General features: G+C 38.2%; 1 protein-coding gene across 5 annotated transcripts in view; it reads right to left on the bottom strand.

Annotated features, from left to right (window-relative positions):
• Nucleotides 1–4,306: 4,306 nt before the first annotated feature.
• Nucleotides 4,307–19,691, bottom strand: part of prkg2l (protein kinase cGMP-dependent 2, like) — a 32,058-nt gene continuing 16,673 nt past the window's right edge. Inside the window, exons 9-20 of one of the 5 annotated variants that reach the window (XM_004076916.4) lie at nt 19,190–19,284; nt 17,325–17,393; nt 16,605–16,703; nt 16,158–16,305; nt 14,175–14,311; nt 12,994–13,083; nt 10,404–10,545; nt 8,822–8,985; nt 8,002–8,124; nt 7,674–7,736; nt 7,060–7,126; nt 4,307–4,529 (exon numbers count right to left, since the gene is read on the bottom strand). In XM_004076916.4, coding sequence (XP_004076964.1) covers nt 4,434–4,529; nt 7,060–7,126; nt 7,674–7,736; nt 8,002–8,124; nt 8,822–8,985; nt 10,404–10,545; nt 12,994–13,083; nt 14,175–14,311; nt 16,158–16,305; nt 16,605–16,703; nt 17,325–17,393; nt 19,190–19,284 — 1,293 coding nt within the window. In that variant the 3' untranslated portion in view covers nt 4,307–4,433. Of the gene's footprint in view, nt 4,530–7,059; nt 7,127–7,673; nt 7,737–7,996; nt 8,125–8,821; nt 8,986–10,403; nt 10,546–12,993; nt 13,084–14,174; nt 14,312–16,157; nt 16,306–16,604; nt 16,704–17,324; nt 17,394–18,779; nt 18,895–19,189; nt 19,285–19,691 lie in introns of those variants that run through there. The other 4 variants (XM_020709279.2, XM_078932284.1, XM_078932283.1 and 1 more) reach the window with 4 other exon arrangements.

The following is a 19,691-nucleotide window of genomic DNA, read 5'->3' on the forward strand; positions in this document are numbered from 1 at the left end:
GATCGGCACCGCAAGGGATTGTGGGATACCATTCCCTTTGCCTGTCTGTACGGACTTGGGTTTAGTGTGGGTTTTTGACAAAATGTGTTTAGTTGTTTAGATGTTTTACTGTGTTTTGCTGAGTCATTTTGTACTATCTATCTCTGCACTATGAGTGAGAGGGAGGGAGAGGATGATGAATTTATATAGCACCCCTACTCTATAGTAGTGTAACGACAATGATGTAAAATTCCTAAATGAACGTATGCCCTCTGTGCAAATTGTTTTGTTCTTTATATTGTTATAAAAATGAGCATATCTACCAGCTCAAACTTAGACATATGAGAGTTCAAGAATTATAATTCATTAAGATGGAAAAAATATTAATTGAATTGGAGTAATATGACATTTAGTTAAATAAATATGTAAATTTGAGTTGTATAAGGTTGAATAAATTTAACTCAATTACTTGTTACCAATAGAAGTAATTCTTTTAAGTTGGCAAAATTGGATAATTTATATATATATATGCGTCGCAAGGAAAATGGAAATAAGATCAGAAACTCGTGGGTTTACTTTGTCTGTTCTTCTACTAAAAGAAACTCTTTCTTTTTGCTGATTCAGCCGTGTTACTTTTTTGATGGACGTATAATCTTCATACGCCTTCATTAAAACCTCAGACTCCGTCTCACTGAAGTATAGCGCTTTCTTTTTTCTTTTTTTTCTCCACGCGTTTCCATGGTGACTCCGGAAATCGGCGATCTGTTCAGAATGTCTTTATGTACTTGACGAGCACGTGCATTAACCCAGGGTTACCAAGTCGAGGGTAATTACGCTAACTCATATCCGGTCTTTTGGAACCGACATACCCCGAGTAAGCAAGTTCAGGTGGATTTCAGCCAGAGTTCAGGCTTAAAGTCAGGGTAGTTTAAACATGCTTCCTGGAATACCCCCCAGGTGAGACAGAAAGTCAGATAAACAAAAGTCAATACTAATATTGATATCAGATAAAATGTGCAAGATGGTAGCTTATGCCAGGTGTTTCCTGACACAACAGAGGCTGAAGAATAATCGGGCCATGGTGCAGAACAGAGTGGATGACGTCAACTGGATGAGCAGGAGACAGAAGAGGCAGGGCTGGATCTCTCCTGAGGGACGGTGTGGAGCGAAACTTCTCAGCTTTTTCTAAAACCTCATCGTTGTGTCATACGTTTATAAAGTCCAGACTTTTAATTACAAAATAAATGTACTTTTTTTATTGCATTGATTTATTGAGTAAAATCAATATGCAAAACAAACTAAAAGACAGTAGGAAATACTTTAAAAGATACATAATTAAATTATTAAATTCTAAAATGAATTGGTAGATTCCCAAAATGAAAAAGAAATTAAGGAATTAACTCAATTATGATGTTCAATTTGTAGGGTCTGGAGTTTGAATTTTTGTGATAGAACCCTTGAACCGGACCAGTGAGAGTGACCATCAGACATAGAAAACGGTTTTCTGTTGGCTATACAGTCAGTGGTTTCTGCCAAGTTCTTGTGTTTAGTTAGTTTTTTCTGCTTGGTTAAACTGTTCTGTCCTGGTCACATCTGGGTTAAGTTTACAATCACCTCAAGTATTTCCTGTTTGCCATATCCTCCTCATTTCTTCGAGCTCCTGAAAAATCCCCACCATTATTTCCCTGTTAGCAATAAAAACGGATCCTTTTTTTTTTTAGATTTCTTTGTGTGTAATATACTGTCCTACAGCGTAACAACAAGCCACAGATGAGTTTAGTTGAACTTTATGTTTGACATGACCTTTGCATTGGACACATTTCAAAGGACGGGGATATAAATATTGGTGACAGAATGCTGAGGTTGAAAGTGCCAGGAAGGAACCCTAGAGCAGGGGTGCCCAAATCCAGGGCCATGTTTTCAAACCAACCTTTCCTTGAAGGTCCTTATGACTACGCCCACCTGATCCAGGTAATCAGCAGCAGCTAAGGTTGTGAAGAAAGATCTAAAGGGGTTTGTTGTGAGTAAGGAAGATGGAGCCAAAAGACAAAAATGAAGACGCATGAACATTTTTATGCTCCAAAGCAGGGGTGGGCAGACTAAGGCCCACGGATACGGCCTGACTCCATGTTTGGTCCCGCCCACTTAACAATATCAGACACGCATGATTTTTTTTCAGTCTGGCCACACGATCGAGACCCGCATAGAAAGTGACATTTTAATCCACCGTTCTGCAGTCTGTGCCCCAATCTGAATTCCTCTAAAATCTCTGTCAAACAAAAAAGAATACAGTCTTTCCTTCCTATGTCGCAGTTCATCTTTCCCGGTTTAGCTCTTTCTTTTAGAGTGATTATGCTGCTTTTTTAAAGCAGCGCACCCTGTTCTGTGTCCTGATTGGCTGGAGACCTTGTCAATCAATCTCTTCCGTGTTTCCTGTACAGAAACGCGCAGCTCTTCAGATCAGAAATCTGTGATCAATCAGATCTTTGTTTTCATTCTAAGATCCTGGACCTAATTTATATGAAGGTTTGAGAATTTAAACAAGAGAAAAGGCTGAAAATGTTCATGTCTGTCTGAGAAAAGTGGTTTGTAGTTTGTCGTATTGAACCTTTCCTGTGTGGTTTTCTGACTGTGGTCGGAAGACGCAGGGGAGATCTTCTCCAGGGCCAAAGGCGGATCTTCCTTCGGGGTTCACTACCCCGTTCGGACCGTCAGAGCCTCCAGAGCGGGTTAACAAAAGAACCAGTCTCTGTTCTTTTTGGAGGAATTTTCTTTATCACTGATTTTCCGTAACTCACCACAAAAACTGAACACGCGCTCCACACACACTCACTCTCGGTCCTGCCCCCCTCTTCCTGGACACGCGCGAGCGCAGACAACACCACCTTCAGCATACACACACACACATAGTGAGGTGTTTTACTTTGTGGATTTCACCAATCACGGGTTATTTTTAGAACGTCACTTTTAAGTCCTGCAATAACCGATGGAACTCTGTTCTGGTGAAAAGGTAACACAGATATATGCGTAGCTGCAGCAGAAAACAAAGAAATTTGCTTGTTTTCATTATTACTGGATGAGAAACAGACGTGCAGGACACAGCGCAGCTGCTCAGTTTTATTCTGAAAGTTTAGCGCAAACTGTGAGACGTGTGATGAGCTGCAGCTTTCAAAGCCTCTATGGGATTATGGCGGGAGAGGATCCACTATTTATTGTTTTTTTTAATGAATCAGTGTTTTTTTTCCTGACTTTTTGTCTTTGAAAATCACAGATATTTGGTCATTTTTTATTTAATAAATAGTGTTATTTATTTTATTAAAAGGATCATGAATGAATGAATGAATGAATGAAACTTTATTCATATTGTCATAAACTCACGAGACTTGGCAGACCCAAATGCTGGAACCCGGAAGAAAACTCAGAAAAAAGTGTCAGGAAAGTAGAAATGTTTTACTTCACAGTGAGAGATTATGATGTCCGATAAAGAGCTGGAATCTTGACTCGGAGGCGAGGTAGGCTGGAGGGTTCGGCTGCAGTAACCGGAGGATTTGGCTTGAACAGGATACGTTGACTGGACGAGGAGCGTGGACAGACAACAGCGACCAGAGGAACACTTGTGGTGATCTTTCCGTAGAGGAACAACGAACTGGCGTTGAATGCTGGTTCTGGATCTCCTTAAGAGGCTGCATGCTGAGTGGAACCAGCTGGTCGCGTCCGGAGCAGAGAGGGGAGGGGGAGGAGAGCTGGCAGAGGCACCATGACACATATAGCACTTCACAATTCCCTGAAGGGCTTTACAATTAAAAGAAAGACAAAAGAAGTTTAAAGTAAAAAAAAAAAAAAAAAATTATTGTCGCCCTCACAAGAAAATGTTTGGGGATTCCGCTCTAGCATCCATGTGGTGTGTGAAGATTTGTTGTTGTTCATTCTTCCAATCATTCAAACACCACATGAACGCAGCATTTCTCTAAGTTTTACACGAGGTTCATCAAGCCGTTGGTGCAATTGGCTCTAAAACGACAACAAAAGTTTCCAAATAAAAACTCTAAAATGCTCTGTTTTAAAATATAATTTCCAATCCAAATGCAGTCAAACTGCATTTCACATAACAAAATGGTTATATGGAAAAAAAAGTATACTCTTAAAATACAGACCAACACAATGCTTTCTTGACAATTATAAGCACTCATCATTTTTTCACCTTTAAAAACTCTCTAGAGTTCTCTGATGTGCAGTCAATGTTCAAAAAAAAGTATTAAAATAACATTTGTACTTGAGTTAGAGTTGGTCAAATATGCTGTCACACAGTACAAGCAAACAGAAGCACTCATGTAGGAAGAACTTTGTTTTATTTAGTCACTCTTCAACAAGAGCATGCACCCTATTGTCCACCCAGTAAGTCAACTGTTCAGCCTTGGTCTGATTTCACTGTTTTGTCAGACAGATTCCAGTCCTCAGAAGTCCTTATCCCAGCCGGACAACTCATCTGGAGCCTCCTCTGAGTTAGGTGGAAACATGTCAAAGTTACTGTGATCCATAGGCCCCCTCAGCTGCAAAATAATGCCAACAGTTGGGATCATGTCATTACAAGAATTTCATTTTCCTCCTAGCTATGAAAAGCTTTTACAGTGTTCGCTCATTCATCACGGAGGTTAGGTTCTAAAAATAGGTCAACTTCATGAAACATGGAGACAATGAATGTTGAACCGCAATATAGTGAATGACCATTGTATTCTTTTTTTAAATAAGCCCAACAATGGAGTAGAAATTACTCTCATTTCTACCCCATCTTCGAGCCACATACGGACAGATGACTCTCACCCATCAGGGCAGGAGACAAAAATCTATTTCAGGTCAGCCGCCACTCTGAGTGAATTTAAGTTGCAATGCAAAAAATGCAAAAAGTTTTAAGCAAAATAGCACAAACAGGTGGATAAAAAACACAACTCTGCCTGTAAATAATATAACTACAAATTCATTTAGGAAAATATTTCTTAAATTTCTGTTGATAAAATGTACAAAATATTGATAAAATTGACAAGATTCAAAAATGCTAGATTTGTATAAATAAATATGAACTCTGCAGTTCCAACATTTCAATCCTTAAATTGAATAATTGGCCTTTCTTCCACTATTTGCTTGGTTTTGTCAGGATATTTTGCAGAAAGAATTGTTAAACCCATTTGTGCAGATAAATAATGGGGAAAAATGTTTTGCGGTCATCAATTCTGCAAGTTGTCCCACTTAAAAACACAGGGAAGGGTGGTTGGTGTGGGGAGGACTGGGTTCTCTCCCTCCTTTTTACATTCCAGCATCCACCTTAGAAGAACAGATACACTCACTCTAGCACAGGTGTTATCTCACCTTTGCACAAATAGTTAGTGTGACTGAATGAAATGTTCCACGTGTGTTGAATGCATAGGTATGCATGTGTGAACATCGGTTGTTTGATGTCCATGTTTAATTGTGTGTATGTGAACATTTTTGGAACCAACAGGTATGTTTGTAACATGTGAGTGTGTGTGTGGACAGGCCCCGCCCCTTTTAGGTTTGTTACACATCCAAACCTGACATTAGTGATTATAAACATCCAGCAACCTGTTGGTTTATGCTGCTTTATGATTTAACACCCCCCTTTTCTGTATTCACCCTCCTATCTCTCCCTCTCTAACATCCCTCTCTCTTCTTCCCTCCTTTTCTTTTCTGCACGGTCCAACAAAAAACTGTTACAAAAATAATTAATATGAATAAGTTCAGTCTAAATTACAAACAGGGTTTATTCGAATATACCTCTGGTGTGTCAGAAGATCCATAACCCCTGTTGTAACAGTAAAATCCAACACAAGAGGTCTTCATCTGTTTGCTCAGCTGTTGGACAGGACAAAAAAATAAAAAATAGATAAAAATTTAAGGACGGTCTGCAATACGTCATTCAAAATTCTCTTTGTTCCAGGTTAAAGCTTAAAGTCTTCTTACTCAAAGCTTATCCTTTTCCTTGTAACCCTTGTGCTATCCTAGGCACTTTAACATTGGGAGTTGGGTCATCTAGACCCACTAGACAGTGGTCTGAACCTTTTTTCTTCAATGATTTGTGATCTTCACTGGTGTCCATGGATTACATGAAATCTTTCCCCCTTTATCCACCTTTGTCATGGTAGGGAGAACACGTCAAAAAGCTCTATAAAAATATCGGAAATCACGTCTCCATCTCTGGATTAATGAAATCATACAGAGACTCTCCCAGTACTGTGAGCTTCACCATCTACTGCAAGAGCAGTAGAGAGCAGGAGAATGACGTCAATGCAACGGTGGGGTCATCTAAGATAGCATGTTGCGGTCAACGTATGGATTCTGTGAAGGCCTGTACTTCAGGTAGAATTCCCCCAAGCAGCTGCACTAAGTGGTGTTCAGGCACAGGTCCAGGAGTGTACATGACTTGCCAGGGATGAGACTGCTTCTATTGGCCAGGGTGCCATCTTTCTGCTGTCTTCCTCTGACAGCTTTGCATTGGCTGTGGTGGAGACGCTGTGTTGTCACACCAAAGTTTTGTGTCCAGTTGCCGTCCCCTGATCTTCACGGTAAAATGCTCTGAGGTTTGGATGTGATCATCTGAATGTTCCAGATCTGCAGCCAGATGTTTGGAAATGTTGTTTGTAACAGAGTTGGTGCTTTTGGATATGAGTTTGAGAGGAACTCCATCCTTGTAAACCCTGGGAAGTCCATAGATGCAAGGATTTGAAACCCCGAGAATCAAATAGTGATATGCTTGCTTACAGATACCATGTTTTATTTCCAGATGTTTGAGACAGGCGACCGCTTTTACATAATAGAGTTCTTTAAAAATCATACTATGTATAATTTCCTGGATTCTTTTTTTAGATTCCGTCTCTCAATTGAATTCTACCATGATGAACATTATAGACCTCGCGTGTTTTTTAGTGGGAAAACTTGCAGAATTTCTAACCTGCATGTACATTTTTAGATTAACTGTTAAGTTTACATGTTTTTCTCATTAAAATGCAATTAGTGAACTGAAGGAAATATTTTTTTGGCTTTTATTTGGCTCTGAGTGAGTATTACCTCTCTCTTCAGTGGTGATGGCAGTTTCCGACCCTGCAAACCTTCCCAGTTGAATCCCTGGAACCATCTGGAAACAAACTAAATCTTAGATGGAAATATTTTTGTTGAAGACTTCAAAAATGTAACCTGTATACAATTAAAATCTAAATAAACATAAACCTTTTGCTCACTAACTGTGTTAGTTAAGCACCTGAAATTTCAACAGTTGAAATTAAAGTAAGTGTTCAGACTTTTTAATTTTTAATTTATTAACATTATACTTAAGAGTGGGCCACATAATGCAATACATTTACAACTGTAGGAAGCAAAGTTCTACAGTACACACAAAAAATTGCAAACCATTTTTTGCAGAACAAAGTTGGCAAAATTAATAAAATGAAAAAACCGAAATAACTTTTTTATCAGTCAGTATCAAGTTAAATAGGTCTTCTTTACTTTTTAGAGTTCATGTGTTTGGTTAAGTATTTTAATGTAAAATTCTAACCGTATTTTTTTTATCCCAAACATTTACGCAATTGAAAAATTGTTCAACTACAACAACAGGAAATGTAGGCCAGATCTGAACTAAAACTGCACAACTAGAGAAGGAAAAATCATACAGAAAAAGATCATACTTGTGTTTCTTAATGTCCATGATACCATTCTTTTTGTTTCCAATCCTCTCCACCGGGTTAAGTCTGTAAGGAAAAATAGATACAATATTTGTATGCAGATACATCAAGTACATTTAAAAACAGAAAGAAGTTCTACTTGGCATGGCAAAAAGTGAGGCTTGAAATAGCATTTTGTCCAGTATTGTTACACAACTAGCTTCTTTACCATTGCGTTGTTATAATTGTCCAAAGAAGCAGGGCAGTGGCCCTCAAAGACTAGAGGTTGACATCTCTAGCAGTGATAATGATGTTATTCTCCTATCATGTAAAAGTGTGGGCTTCACCATACTTGCAGAGCCTTCTTATAAGATCATCTGGACGTTTTCCTATTCTTTTGGGAAAATCCACCCTATCGATGCCATGGAGGACCATTGTGTAAATCTTAATAGGGTCTGATCCAGAAAAGGGGGGGCTGCAAGCAAAACAACTATGTTTACTACATACATATTTACATATTTTATTCTGAAACATCTGTATAACCAGAGAGGAGAGGGTGGGGTGGGCACACATTTTTTATCACAGATATATAGTATTTTATTTAGGAAAATTTAAAAGAAAAAAGAGACAATATTTGAAGAAAAAAAGAAAGGATGCGAAAGGTAGATTTTTTAAAAAATATATATAAATAAAAAATACATGCAATATTTTCTTAGGTTTATATTCTTGATTTTAAATCTTGTATTTCATCAATTTCTCCTTTAGTGCAACAAGAGAGCCAGTCTCAGTTCCGCTATGTGCCCCCATGTGTCGAAAGTGTTCCTTGGGCAAGACACTGAACCCCACATTGCTTGAGGTGGTTATTGGTTGGCTCCAGTGTTCAGCAGCATAGTACACAATTCACACACATCAGTGTGTGTATGGGTGATTAGGACTGTGACTGTAAACCCCTCTTGCCTTCAAAGAAGGTAGAAAAGCGCTATATAGTATTTTTGCATATGTTATTTCCTTCTGCAATTGTTTTTAATCAGGTGAAGAGAGTTACTAAAAGGCTTTATACAATGACTCGTGTATTCTATTAAGTTGGAGTCCATCATTTTGAATGAAATGTTTTACTTATGTAGTACAGTGTACATCCTAGTATTGCTAAGAAGTCTGGAGAATTAACTTACTTGCCGGTTAGCAGTTCAAATACTAGGATTCCCAAAGACCAACAGTCAGCTCCAAAGTCATGACCTTTGTTCATGATAACTTCTGGTGCCACATATTCTGGAGTCCCACAAAAAGTCCAGGTCTTCCTTCCAATACCAATTTGTTTTGCAAATCCAAAGTCTGCCTGGAGAATATAGCTTAGTGAGGACACGTTAAAATGAAAGCTAAACAAACATTGTCTTTTGAGTAGACAACTGCAGCGTCGTGATCAACAATCTGTAACAATCCAGAGAAAACAGAAGCTGTTTTCTTGAGATAGCGACTTAATTTCTCATTTTATCTAAAACCTCTAAAAAAGACGTAGTTAAATGAAGGTGTTACTTCTACTTGGCATCACGGGTATCTTCAAACATGCAGTCAGTCAGTCTGCCTTTTAGAGGGCGACAAGTAGTTACTGTGCTTTTTGGTGACATGGTGTGCACCACACTAAACATGGACCATAGTAACAAAATAAGAAAGTGATCAATAACAAGGGATTCAGGAGCAAAGCTTGGTGTCAGAAAGCTTGGTCTGAGTTCCAGGTCATGGATCTTTCAACAAACAAAATGAATCAAAGCACTCAACTAAAAACCCTCGAGGCTAAATGGCTATAATGGTCAAATCCTGGGTAATTGTGAAGTGGCCTACAGTGAAACGGATGCTAATCCTAGAAATATATTTGTGGATAGAGCTGAATGATGCTATCGGGAGGAGACCTTAAGGCTTGGGATAGTTGTTAAGTTTGGAATCTTCCCCAGGTCCTTTTGCCTTGCACTATCCAAGGGGTCAAGATGACCATTGCCGTGTTATTCCTACCATGACAAAGGTGGATAAAGGTGGAAAGATTTCATGTAATCCATGGACACCAGTGAAGATCACAAATCATTGAAGAAAAAAGGTTCAGAACACTGTCTAGTGGGTCTAGATGACCCCACTCCCAATGTTAAAGTGCCTAGGATAAAACAAGGGTCAAACTGGTTCACTTTCGTTCTATTGTCTCAATTCAGTTGAATATGGGGAAGACTTCAAACTTAACAACTATGCGGAAAACCACCATTGATCCAAGTCCAAGGAGACCAACAGAAAGTCTAACGGAAGGACAAAATGTTGATGAACCAGCAAAAGAGATGGTCGCGGCCCATTCGATTGAAGTTTTGAAAATTGAGTTACTATTTTAAAATACTTTATTTGGGTTTATTTGATGTGATCATGATGTCTTTCCTAATCTTTCTACAAAAACTCAGAAGTAAATGTTGATTTCTCTACAGTATTCTATCTTTTTAAAATCCTGCTTTTGGGTGTTTCATGAAGTAGAACCCCAGTTTATGTAAAAATAAACAAATGAATACTTGAAATCAATTATAAAATGGGTTCTGAAACCATATTTTATGAAAGTTTAATTTTTGAATACACTTTCCATGATATTCGAATTATTTGGAAAAAGTCTGTTTCTGACAGACAAGCAAGTATGGACACTTATCGTAGCTTTGTCTCATTTGCAAAACAAACAACAAAACAAAATGTTTAGTGACTAATTAACAGACACCGAAATAAATGGCTCACCATTTTGACGTAACCATCAGCATCAAGCAGCAGATTTTCAGGCTTCAGGTCTCTGTAGATGATGCCCATACTGTGGAGATAATCAAAGGCTTCCAGGACACAGCCAATGCAAAACCTGGCAGTTTGCTCTTCAAAACAACTCCTAAAGGGTTAGAAAAAGAAATGATAAACCAGAAAGCATGTTTTAATGTGTTTTGTGCAATAGACTTAACATGGAAACAGCCAAAACAGCAAAAAAACAGTTACATTTCGTTTTTCTCACCAAGTTATTTCCTTTAGCTTGATCATAACTTGTTTCCCTAAAATATGCACTATAGGTAAGAGGAAAGAAAAAACTCCTTTTCAATTTGAAAGAGGTTAACACACCAAGTATAGTGTGAGCAGAAGGCAAATTACCTATTGTGGAATGTATATACTTTATTTATCATTAACTGCTGTTTTTAAGACTGTTTTTTATCTTCTGTTTGTCTTACACAATTAAATTTGTTGCATTGGGATTTTTCTGAGTGCCATTTGGAGAAGTGATCACCTCACCAGGAAAGAAAGGAGTGTCTGGAATGTGAGCTGATTTAATCCTGAAAGACAGAACGTCCTGTGACTACAGCAGAAAATTAAATAATATTTTGATAACTACTAACCTAGTGACCTACAGTAGATGTATTTGACTATCATGTAACTGAGGCAACCCAATTCTGAATACAGGTGCGAGGAGAGGGCAGACACCCTTAGAGCGGTTTGGAGCAAAGGTGACAAAGGGTTGTCTGTTTCCAGCTCTCCATGTGAGAAATCGTACTCGGCTCTTGGTGTCTGTTTTTTTTAACACAGTCTTGTGTTTACAGACATAACTTGTAACACTGTAACAGATTTCTTGTTACAGGTGGTCAGAGAGGATAAACCCAGATGCAGGAAGACTCAAACAAATTCATCAAGATTTAAGAATTGACTTGAACCAAACAGGATCCAAACAGAGAAGACTCTCCATCCCAAAACAAAGAACAGAACTCAAATAGGAAGCAACATGATTGCAGGCAGCTGTGATAGATCAGGGAAGGACCACAGCTAACCCGCCAGAAACGTAACCAAAATAACATAAACACTAGAGGGCAACCACAACATTTAGATGTGGCATAACGTATCAACCAGACAAGACCATCAGCAACGGTCAGCAAAACCACGCAGCACCAGAAATTGTGTTAATGGTAAGAAATATCATTGATTAGCAACAGCATAACAATGTTATTGAAAAGAATCCACAGACGTATTGTACTTTAAAAGTGTTGGAATTACATCAAATGCACACATTCACTTTGTATTTTTACTTTTAAACATATTGTATGAGTTGAATTGGGCGGCTGTTGGGTCGCGTTCTAAGTTCCGGAGTTCCTTGAACGCATCAAGTAGAGATGCTGATTGGCCCTCAGTTCTGTCGCTCAGCCTGTTATTGGGAAGTTTGGACCAACAGGGTTCAGCTATGGGCTGCATAAGGGAAATAGGAGGGCTGGTGCGGGAGGAGGGAATAGAAAGTTGGGTGAAGCGCTCTCGGCGGGAGAGATTCAGGAGTTGCTGAATAAGCTGTACGGTGCTGGTTATGGTCTACAGTAACCAGAATGAAGAACCTTAAAAAAGGTTAAGTCTCCGTGCCTCAGTGTGGGAAAGGGACGCTACATTATTCTATGGATCTTTCGAAATTACATTTCAAAAATATATGGCGTTTATGGCTCTCTCAACCAAAAAGGTTCCCGACCCCTGATCTAAAAGCTCATTCAGGGTAAATATGGCCTTGGCTAAAAACAGCTTGTAATGAACTAAGAGAAGATGGTCTTTGCTCAAAACAGTCAAAAGGAAACCCAAATCATTATTTAAGTACTTTTTTGAACAGTCAAAAATCTGGAAATGAAAACCCAGTAACATTATGGTAAAAGGAAGCACAGTACAATTACTGTAGGAACATGTATGGTAACTAATGGCAGCTGAATGCCAGTAACTACTGTATTTCATTTTACAGTAGTACAACTGTAAGATAAAATACAGTATGTATGTGCTGTGATCCATTTTACAGCTTTATTACTGTAAAATGAAACACAGTATACAGAAACTCTACTGTATTTCAGTTTACAGTAATAAACTGAAGTGATGTGGCAGTCTAAAAAAACATTTCTGAACACTGAGAGGCAGTTTATTGTTTTGTTACTGCCATCTTATAGGAATGGTGCCAATTTTTGTTGGGTTTCTGTGTTTAAACTGGTTCAATAAAGATTTTACAATTGATTTTTTCTAGAATAACTGATTGCACCTGCCATTCATCCTTAGAAAGGGAAGAAAAGACTGAGAATTTGAGTGTGGGAGGGGCTTAATAATTTTTCACACAATGTTTATGAATTTTTGTAAATGTTTATGTACTGTCTATCGATCCCATATCCTATCACTCTCATGTTGTCAGATATCTTCTTTACACAAATATTTGAACTGTTGATATCTAACGTTTCTTGTTCACGTGGCAGACTGTTGTGCAGTAATTGTTGAGTTGCGTTGTTTTTAACACCAGATTCTAAACACTATAATTTGTTGAACCAAAGGTGCAAACACTCACATGTCCCGCAGCACAGTCCACAGCTCTCCACCGAGACAAACCTCCAGCAGCATGTAAATGTATTTATTGTCACGAAATGTCCGGAATAATCTGGAATCCAGGCAGAGCAACGTAAACTTGTCAATCCTCTCCAAAATAAAAATATATATGATTTACAATGAGAATGAAATGTTACGTGTGTTTGTCAGATAAAGAGAATTGTCACTTTAATGCTTACTATAAAACTGTAAAAGTGGGCACACTGAGAAGAAAAGAAATTAGTGTCTGTTAAAAGAAGAACAAAAAAGGAAAGAGAATAAAAGAAACAAGCCACATTTGCGTGTAAAGCTGGTACTGCTTTTCAAGGAGCTCAACGTATTACAAAAAAGACTAGACGGCAAGAAGAGTGACGGCTGTGATGTAGTTGGTGCAAAAGAAAGAGGAGCATTTAGGCTGAACTTTCTTTAGTCAACAAACTGTTCACACTAGTCTTTAGTTCTGTAAAGTCAAAGTCCAGATAAATCTTGGAGAAAGTTTCAATTTAGGTCAGCAACATTCTCTTTTCAGATCCTTGGCGACACCAACCTTAGTATAACACTTCTTTTCTCCAATTTAGAGGGCAAATGAAGTCATGTTTGGTTGTGTACGAATTCCCACCCTTACCCCTAACTACTTAAAAACGATATAATGCGTCACTATAGTGCCCTGAATTAATAAAGCAATTCGGATACTCACTACTTTTTTTTTTTTTTTTTCAAAAAGTGGATATGACGTCATTGATTAATTATTATGAGCGTTTTGCTGCGATTATTTATGAGTCCACTGTGCTTTGTAGATAAAAACATTGATGATTTGTTAAAAAAAACATTAAAATATATTTTTTGGTAAAAATTGTTTAGACGTAGTGCATTGTGGTCTATATCCGCCAATCTACCAGTCGATGCACACAGTTTTTTTGCAGAGACTTCTGGGAAATTTCTAGGGCACTGGATTTTGGAATTGTAGATTCAGACAGCTCTACAAAATGTCGAACGCACTTTATAGTGCACTAGGGGTTAGAGTGGGAATTCGGACATGACTTTTTTACACGGTATTGCACTGTGTAAAAACCTACCAGAGGTTATAATACTGAGCACAAATCATATGTTCACATGACTGTTTCTCAGTTTTTCAAGGTGTGTGATGCTGTACTGTGTTCCAACCTGATGATAAATGAAGAGTTTGTTTGTTGAAGGATCTTTTTTTCAGAGTAGATGTGCTGTTGTTGTCTGGTATCCACAACATGCTTCTTTTTAATACATTTTAAAGCAAACGTGCTCTCCTCATCCTTTAGTTTCACCTGAGAATAAGCAGAGAAGCAAACTGTCAAAATAAATATATTTTAAGTTCTCATAATATTGAGGACTTAAAATGTTGACACAATCTTAATTAGAAGTTAATCCAATCAGGAACTGGAGGGAGACAGACAGGTCTGGTTAAGCCTTACTTGAACTCAGTGGTGGGCCGTCAGGGCCTTCTCTGAAGGCCTCAAAAATATCTGAATCATGTGTTCAGTATATTTTGGCCATGCATACTCATTAAATATCCATTTCCTTTTACTGTGTTAGTGATAGTTATGCTGCTTCCATTTTTGGCCCAAAACTGAATTAAAACCTACGCAGAAGCACAACTGGACATGCTGAGCTCTCAGCACTGGCCTTGATGGCAACAGAAAAGAACTTCTTGATGGAACTGAAGCGATAATCTACATGACAGGGTCATGAACTGTTTTTGAGGAAAGAAATGAGGATGGATTTTGTCTTTAAATAATCTGATTGTTTGATGAGTGAAATGATGAATATCATAACAAATAATATTCCAAATTTAAGGGCATATTTTCAATGTTCTTTTCTGGCTGTATTTGCATAATGAAATGGGTTTACTCGTTTGTATATTCCGTTTATTTCGTGGAATAATTGTGGCTGCAGGAATTTTCAAGTAGCAATGCAAAGCTCGTTTCTGCATTGTAATATGGTTCACGAGGGGTTGAGTGATTCAGACGTAGCACTACTGTAGGCCCGGGTGTGAAAGGTACAATCCACCACTGCTTGGACTGTTGTCCCCTCATAAAAGAAAGCTCAAGAATGGATGGATAGATGGAACCTGTTTAAGGGATCGAAAAGAGGCTCTATGAATTTTACATCTGACACGGGGGCAAACATATTTCGTCAGCTACCAATTGTGCAAGTCCTCTAAATTAAAAAGCAAAAGGCCTGTAATTTTCATCATACACTTTAAGTGTGAAAGATAGAATGGCAGAAAAAAGATAATCTAGGAATTTACATAATCTGATTTTTAATTATATAATTGGTAAAATACTCAATTATTTGTTCACCTATAAAAAAGCAAAAATTCCTGCTCTGACAGGCATGTAACTTATCTTTTGAGGCTCCTCTCTCTCTTTTAGTGGCACCTGTTTGAACTGGTAACCTATATAAAAGACACCTGTCCATACCCTTAAACGGTCATACATCAAACTCCACTATGGCCGAGACCAACGAGCTGTCTAAGGACACCAGAAACACAATTGTTGATCTAGGCTGGGAATGATTTGAAATACGTGTGAAGAAATCAACTGTGTATTATTAAGAAATGGAAGACACACAAGACCACTGAATCTGGACCTTCCAAGATGACAACGAACATCTCGGCAACCAAGGAATAGCTACATAGCAACCATTTTAAAAGGTCCTGGAGGGGCCCAGCCAGTCTCCAGATCTCAACCCCATAGAATATTTTTGGAGGGAGTTGCCTAGCAACAGTCCCAAAACATCACTGCTCTAAAGGAGAATGGAAGAATGACTTAAATACAGGCAAGAGTGTCAAAACTGTGTCAAGACTTGTAGGAAAATGATTTATCTCTGTCATCCACAACAAATGGGAAATAAAGTATTGAGGTAAACTTTTGTCATGGACCAAATAATTACTGTATCTTTTGCCAATGCATTCTTTTTCACTACTAAATAATGTCTTTAGTGAGTTAGATAGGCTTTGGCCCGTGGACATCCTTGTTTGTTGGTTATGGCCCAAGACCTTACTGAATTATGTCATGAGCAAGAAAGAACAAGTTTTCCTCAAATATTTTCATTTTCAAAGAGAGAAATGCCAGTTGACAGTTGAACCATGACTATGTCGGTGCATCTCACCAATTCAACTCGTCCAAATCCTCCCATGCCCAGAGTTGCTATGACTTCAAGTTCTTGGAAAGGCTGATTTGCAGGAATGCGAGCAGTCCTCTCCCTTAGCCTGCTTAGCTCCTGAGCTTCTGGAGAGTCACTCTGCTGAGAGTGGGGTCTGAGAGACAAAATGAAAGATGTATTGTTCTTCTATTCACTACTGCACACAACAGCAATAATCAGTTGTTTGTATATGTCTTATGATAAAGTTTGATTACACAGTTGACTGCTCTAGATTTTGAGTGAGACAGTATTGTGTGTTTTTGCGAGTTCCTTTCTGTACTGGACTGGTAGCAAAGATTAGAGACAATTTAGAGTTTTTACCATCACTCTGAGGTACAAGTATTGTGTTGCGCAGCAAACAGATTGTATTGTTAATGAACAAACAAAACGTTTTTGCAGCATTCCAGCACTCACAGAAAATGTCTCCTCTCATCGCTTTTGGAAAGTTCTCCTACATATTCCTTGAGGTAAGTCTGAAGCTCCTCATAAGTCCCCACCATTTGGTTGAAATTGCTGATAAAAGGAGAAGAGAGATTTATTTTATGTCAATTTCAAAATAACCATGCAATCAGTAAAACATAGCTCTTAACTTTGTTTGAGGTTTAAGTTTTTCAGTGATCACTCCTATTAAAAAATTAAGTTTTACCTGTTCAGGTAAGTATTCCAGTTATTTCTAAAGTCTTGTGAAATGTCTTTAAATTAAATCTGAGAACTCTTAAGGCCAACCTCACAAATACTAACATCATACTATAGTTAAATTATAAAAGGGTTGGAACCAGATGGCAGTTTGAAGAAATGATGGTTTCAACAAAAAACCTATGTATTCAAATTTAACTATAACAGAAAAGCATACCAATCACGATGTTAGTATAATTTCAAACACACAATAAATAAAATCTACATTTAAACATAATTTAATGTCCAAGATAAGCTGATGATGATGATTTATTCAGCTTAACAGATAAATGCAGTTACATTTTCATGCTGAACTTTTCCTCACCAAACTTGTCAACTGATTTGTTAAATGCTGATTTTTTTTGCAGCATCCAAATGACTGATTTAAGCTGGTGAAAAGCTGTTTAGTATGGTTTCAGCTACACAACAACACCACAAACACAAAACACAGTTACTCACTCTCTGTCCACCACCAGGCATTGTGTGTCATTCTCATTACAAATGATGTTGGCAGAGCGGACATCCTCACTGCGGTCGGATCCAGTAGATAAAAAAATAGCAAGATTTACACAAAACTCGACACTCTGTCATCACTGCAGTCAGAACAGACACAGTAATACACTTTTTGGTTCACAAAGAAATGTGCCAGTTGCAGCCATGTTAATATTAATAATAATATGAAGACTTTTAATTGCCTTTGTCCATGTCTATACAAATAAACTTGCCTTGCCTATGTGCAGCTTTACTCACAATACTACATTCGCTAAAATAGTCAAATGATCTTTATGCTGCATTCACATGAGATTCAATTTATGCATCAGCGATGTCAAGTTTTAATGTTAACCTAATGTACAGACGCGATCTGAGGGCCTGCGGAGTAGTTTGGACGCAGCACAGCGAGATGATGTGGCGCCTCAACCAATCAGAGACTCAGCTTTGGGCACGTGATGTTTTCAGTGACTCGATCACAAGGTAGAAAAATGTATCCAATATGGCTGCGTAATGCGAGGATTTTCTTCCTGAACTTCCATCCATTTTCTTAATCTTCTGGGGTGGCGGGGTTGCCGGAGACTGCCCTGGTCAAAGGCGGGATACGCCCTGGACAGGTCGCCAGCGATCAAGCCCGCGACGCCATCCGTGGTCTGGCTGGACCCCGGGCGGCGGCGTTTGCTATACTGGTCCGCGGGCGGTTAGCTGCCCGGCAGACAGAGAACAACAAAAAACAAAAAGTTCCACTAGTTTTATTTTTTATTTTTCCCCTCTTGGATAAACCTCAAACTAGGCTTGCACAATAAAGCGCAAATTTAAGGTGTTATCACGGTATTAGGCTGTGCGGTACGCATATCGCAAAAGTCTTTAAAAACTACGATGAATTGTAACCTTAAATGTACTAAAACAATCTTATCCCAGCTTGAAGTATTTAACAAATTAAATAAATCCATTTATGCATTTGACCAATCGGATGGAATCCTTTTATGTTAGATGGACGTGTTAGATGAAGGGCCATTTGGGGTTTAATTCAAGTTATTGAACCCAGACACGGCGACGTTCTTGCTGGCGCCTCTGTAGATCTCTCCTAAACACAAAAACCAAAGCTTCTCGCTCAACATCATCCATGTTTTTCACGATGTGGGAACAAATAAAGGCCAGAAAAATTTTGCACGGTGGCGCAGTGGTTAGCGCTCTTCCCTCACAGCAAGAAGGCCCCAGTTCAAGTCCCGGCTGGGCGACCTGAACCAGAACATCAATGGGGGACCTTTCTGTGTGGAGTTTGCATGTTCTCCCCGTGTATGCGTGGATTCTCTGGCTTCCTCCCACTCTCCAAAAACATGCTTCATAGGTTAATTGGTCAACTTAAGTTGTCCCTAGGTGTGAGTGTGAGAGTGCATGGGTGTGTGATTGTGGACACTCTACCCTGTGACAGACTGGCGACCTGTCCAGGGCATCCCCTGCCTTCGCCCACAAGTGGCCGGGATAGGCTCCGGCAGCCCTGTGACCCCGAAAGGGAAAAAACTTGACCTTTACTTTTGAAAAAAGATTTTGATTTTGTGAGGTACTAAATTTGTCCAGATCGGTGTCATTTGATATTTTTTTAACAATTTTTTTCAGATTAAATCAGATTAAAAACAATATCTGATTTTTAATGGTGGACTGATTTCAAATTGTTACTTATTATTTGTGAATTTTTTTTGCTTTAGTGAATTGTGGATTTGTCTTTAAATAAAAGAAAGATTCCAACAATTTTATTTATGCTTGTATGAGACAAACACATTTTAATGTAATGGATTCAGAAATATTATTTCTGTAGTAATTATTATTTGTACCTGATGAGAGCTCTTTCTCCAAAGTAGTCACCGACTCCTAAGGTCTTAATTTCTTGAGGTTGAGTAAATCCCTCGGAGCTCTGTGTGACTGTGACCTACATTTAAAACACTTCATGAGATTACATCAGGATCAAGCAGCAGATTCATGTTCAGATGGCAGTGGAGACACATGCTTATGAAGTATCACACCCCAATATTATTTTTCTCCAAGTTTAAACTTTACTGAAAAACTAATAAAAACTTTGCTAAACAAAACCCAAACTTCTTTTATTTTTAAGCAATATCTCCAAACAAATGAGCAATTACTAAAAACTGGTCTATTTTACTAAAACATTCAATAAAAGACTGACAATAGTCTTATCTATTCTAAAACAAAGTAAAAAAAAAAGATTTATTTGCAGATTTGTTTCATCTTGTTAAAACAAGTTAATATTTTTGATTGTCTTCTAACAGCATCTATTGCTATGTTAAATGTAGCTGCATGGATATAAATACATTATTT

Source organism: Oryzias latipes, chromosome 15, assembly GCF_053564925.1.
Source record: "Oryzias latipes strain Hd-rR chromosome 15, Olatipes_Hd-rR_3.1".
Lineage (NCBI taxonomy): Eukaryota > Metazoa > Chordata > Actinopteri > Beloniformes > Adrianichthyidae > Oryzias > Oryzias latipes.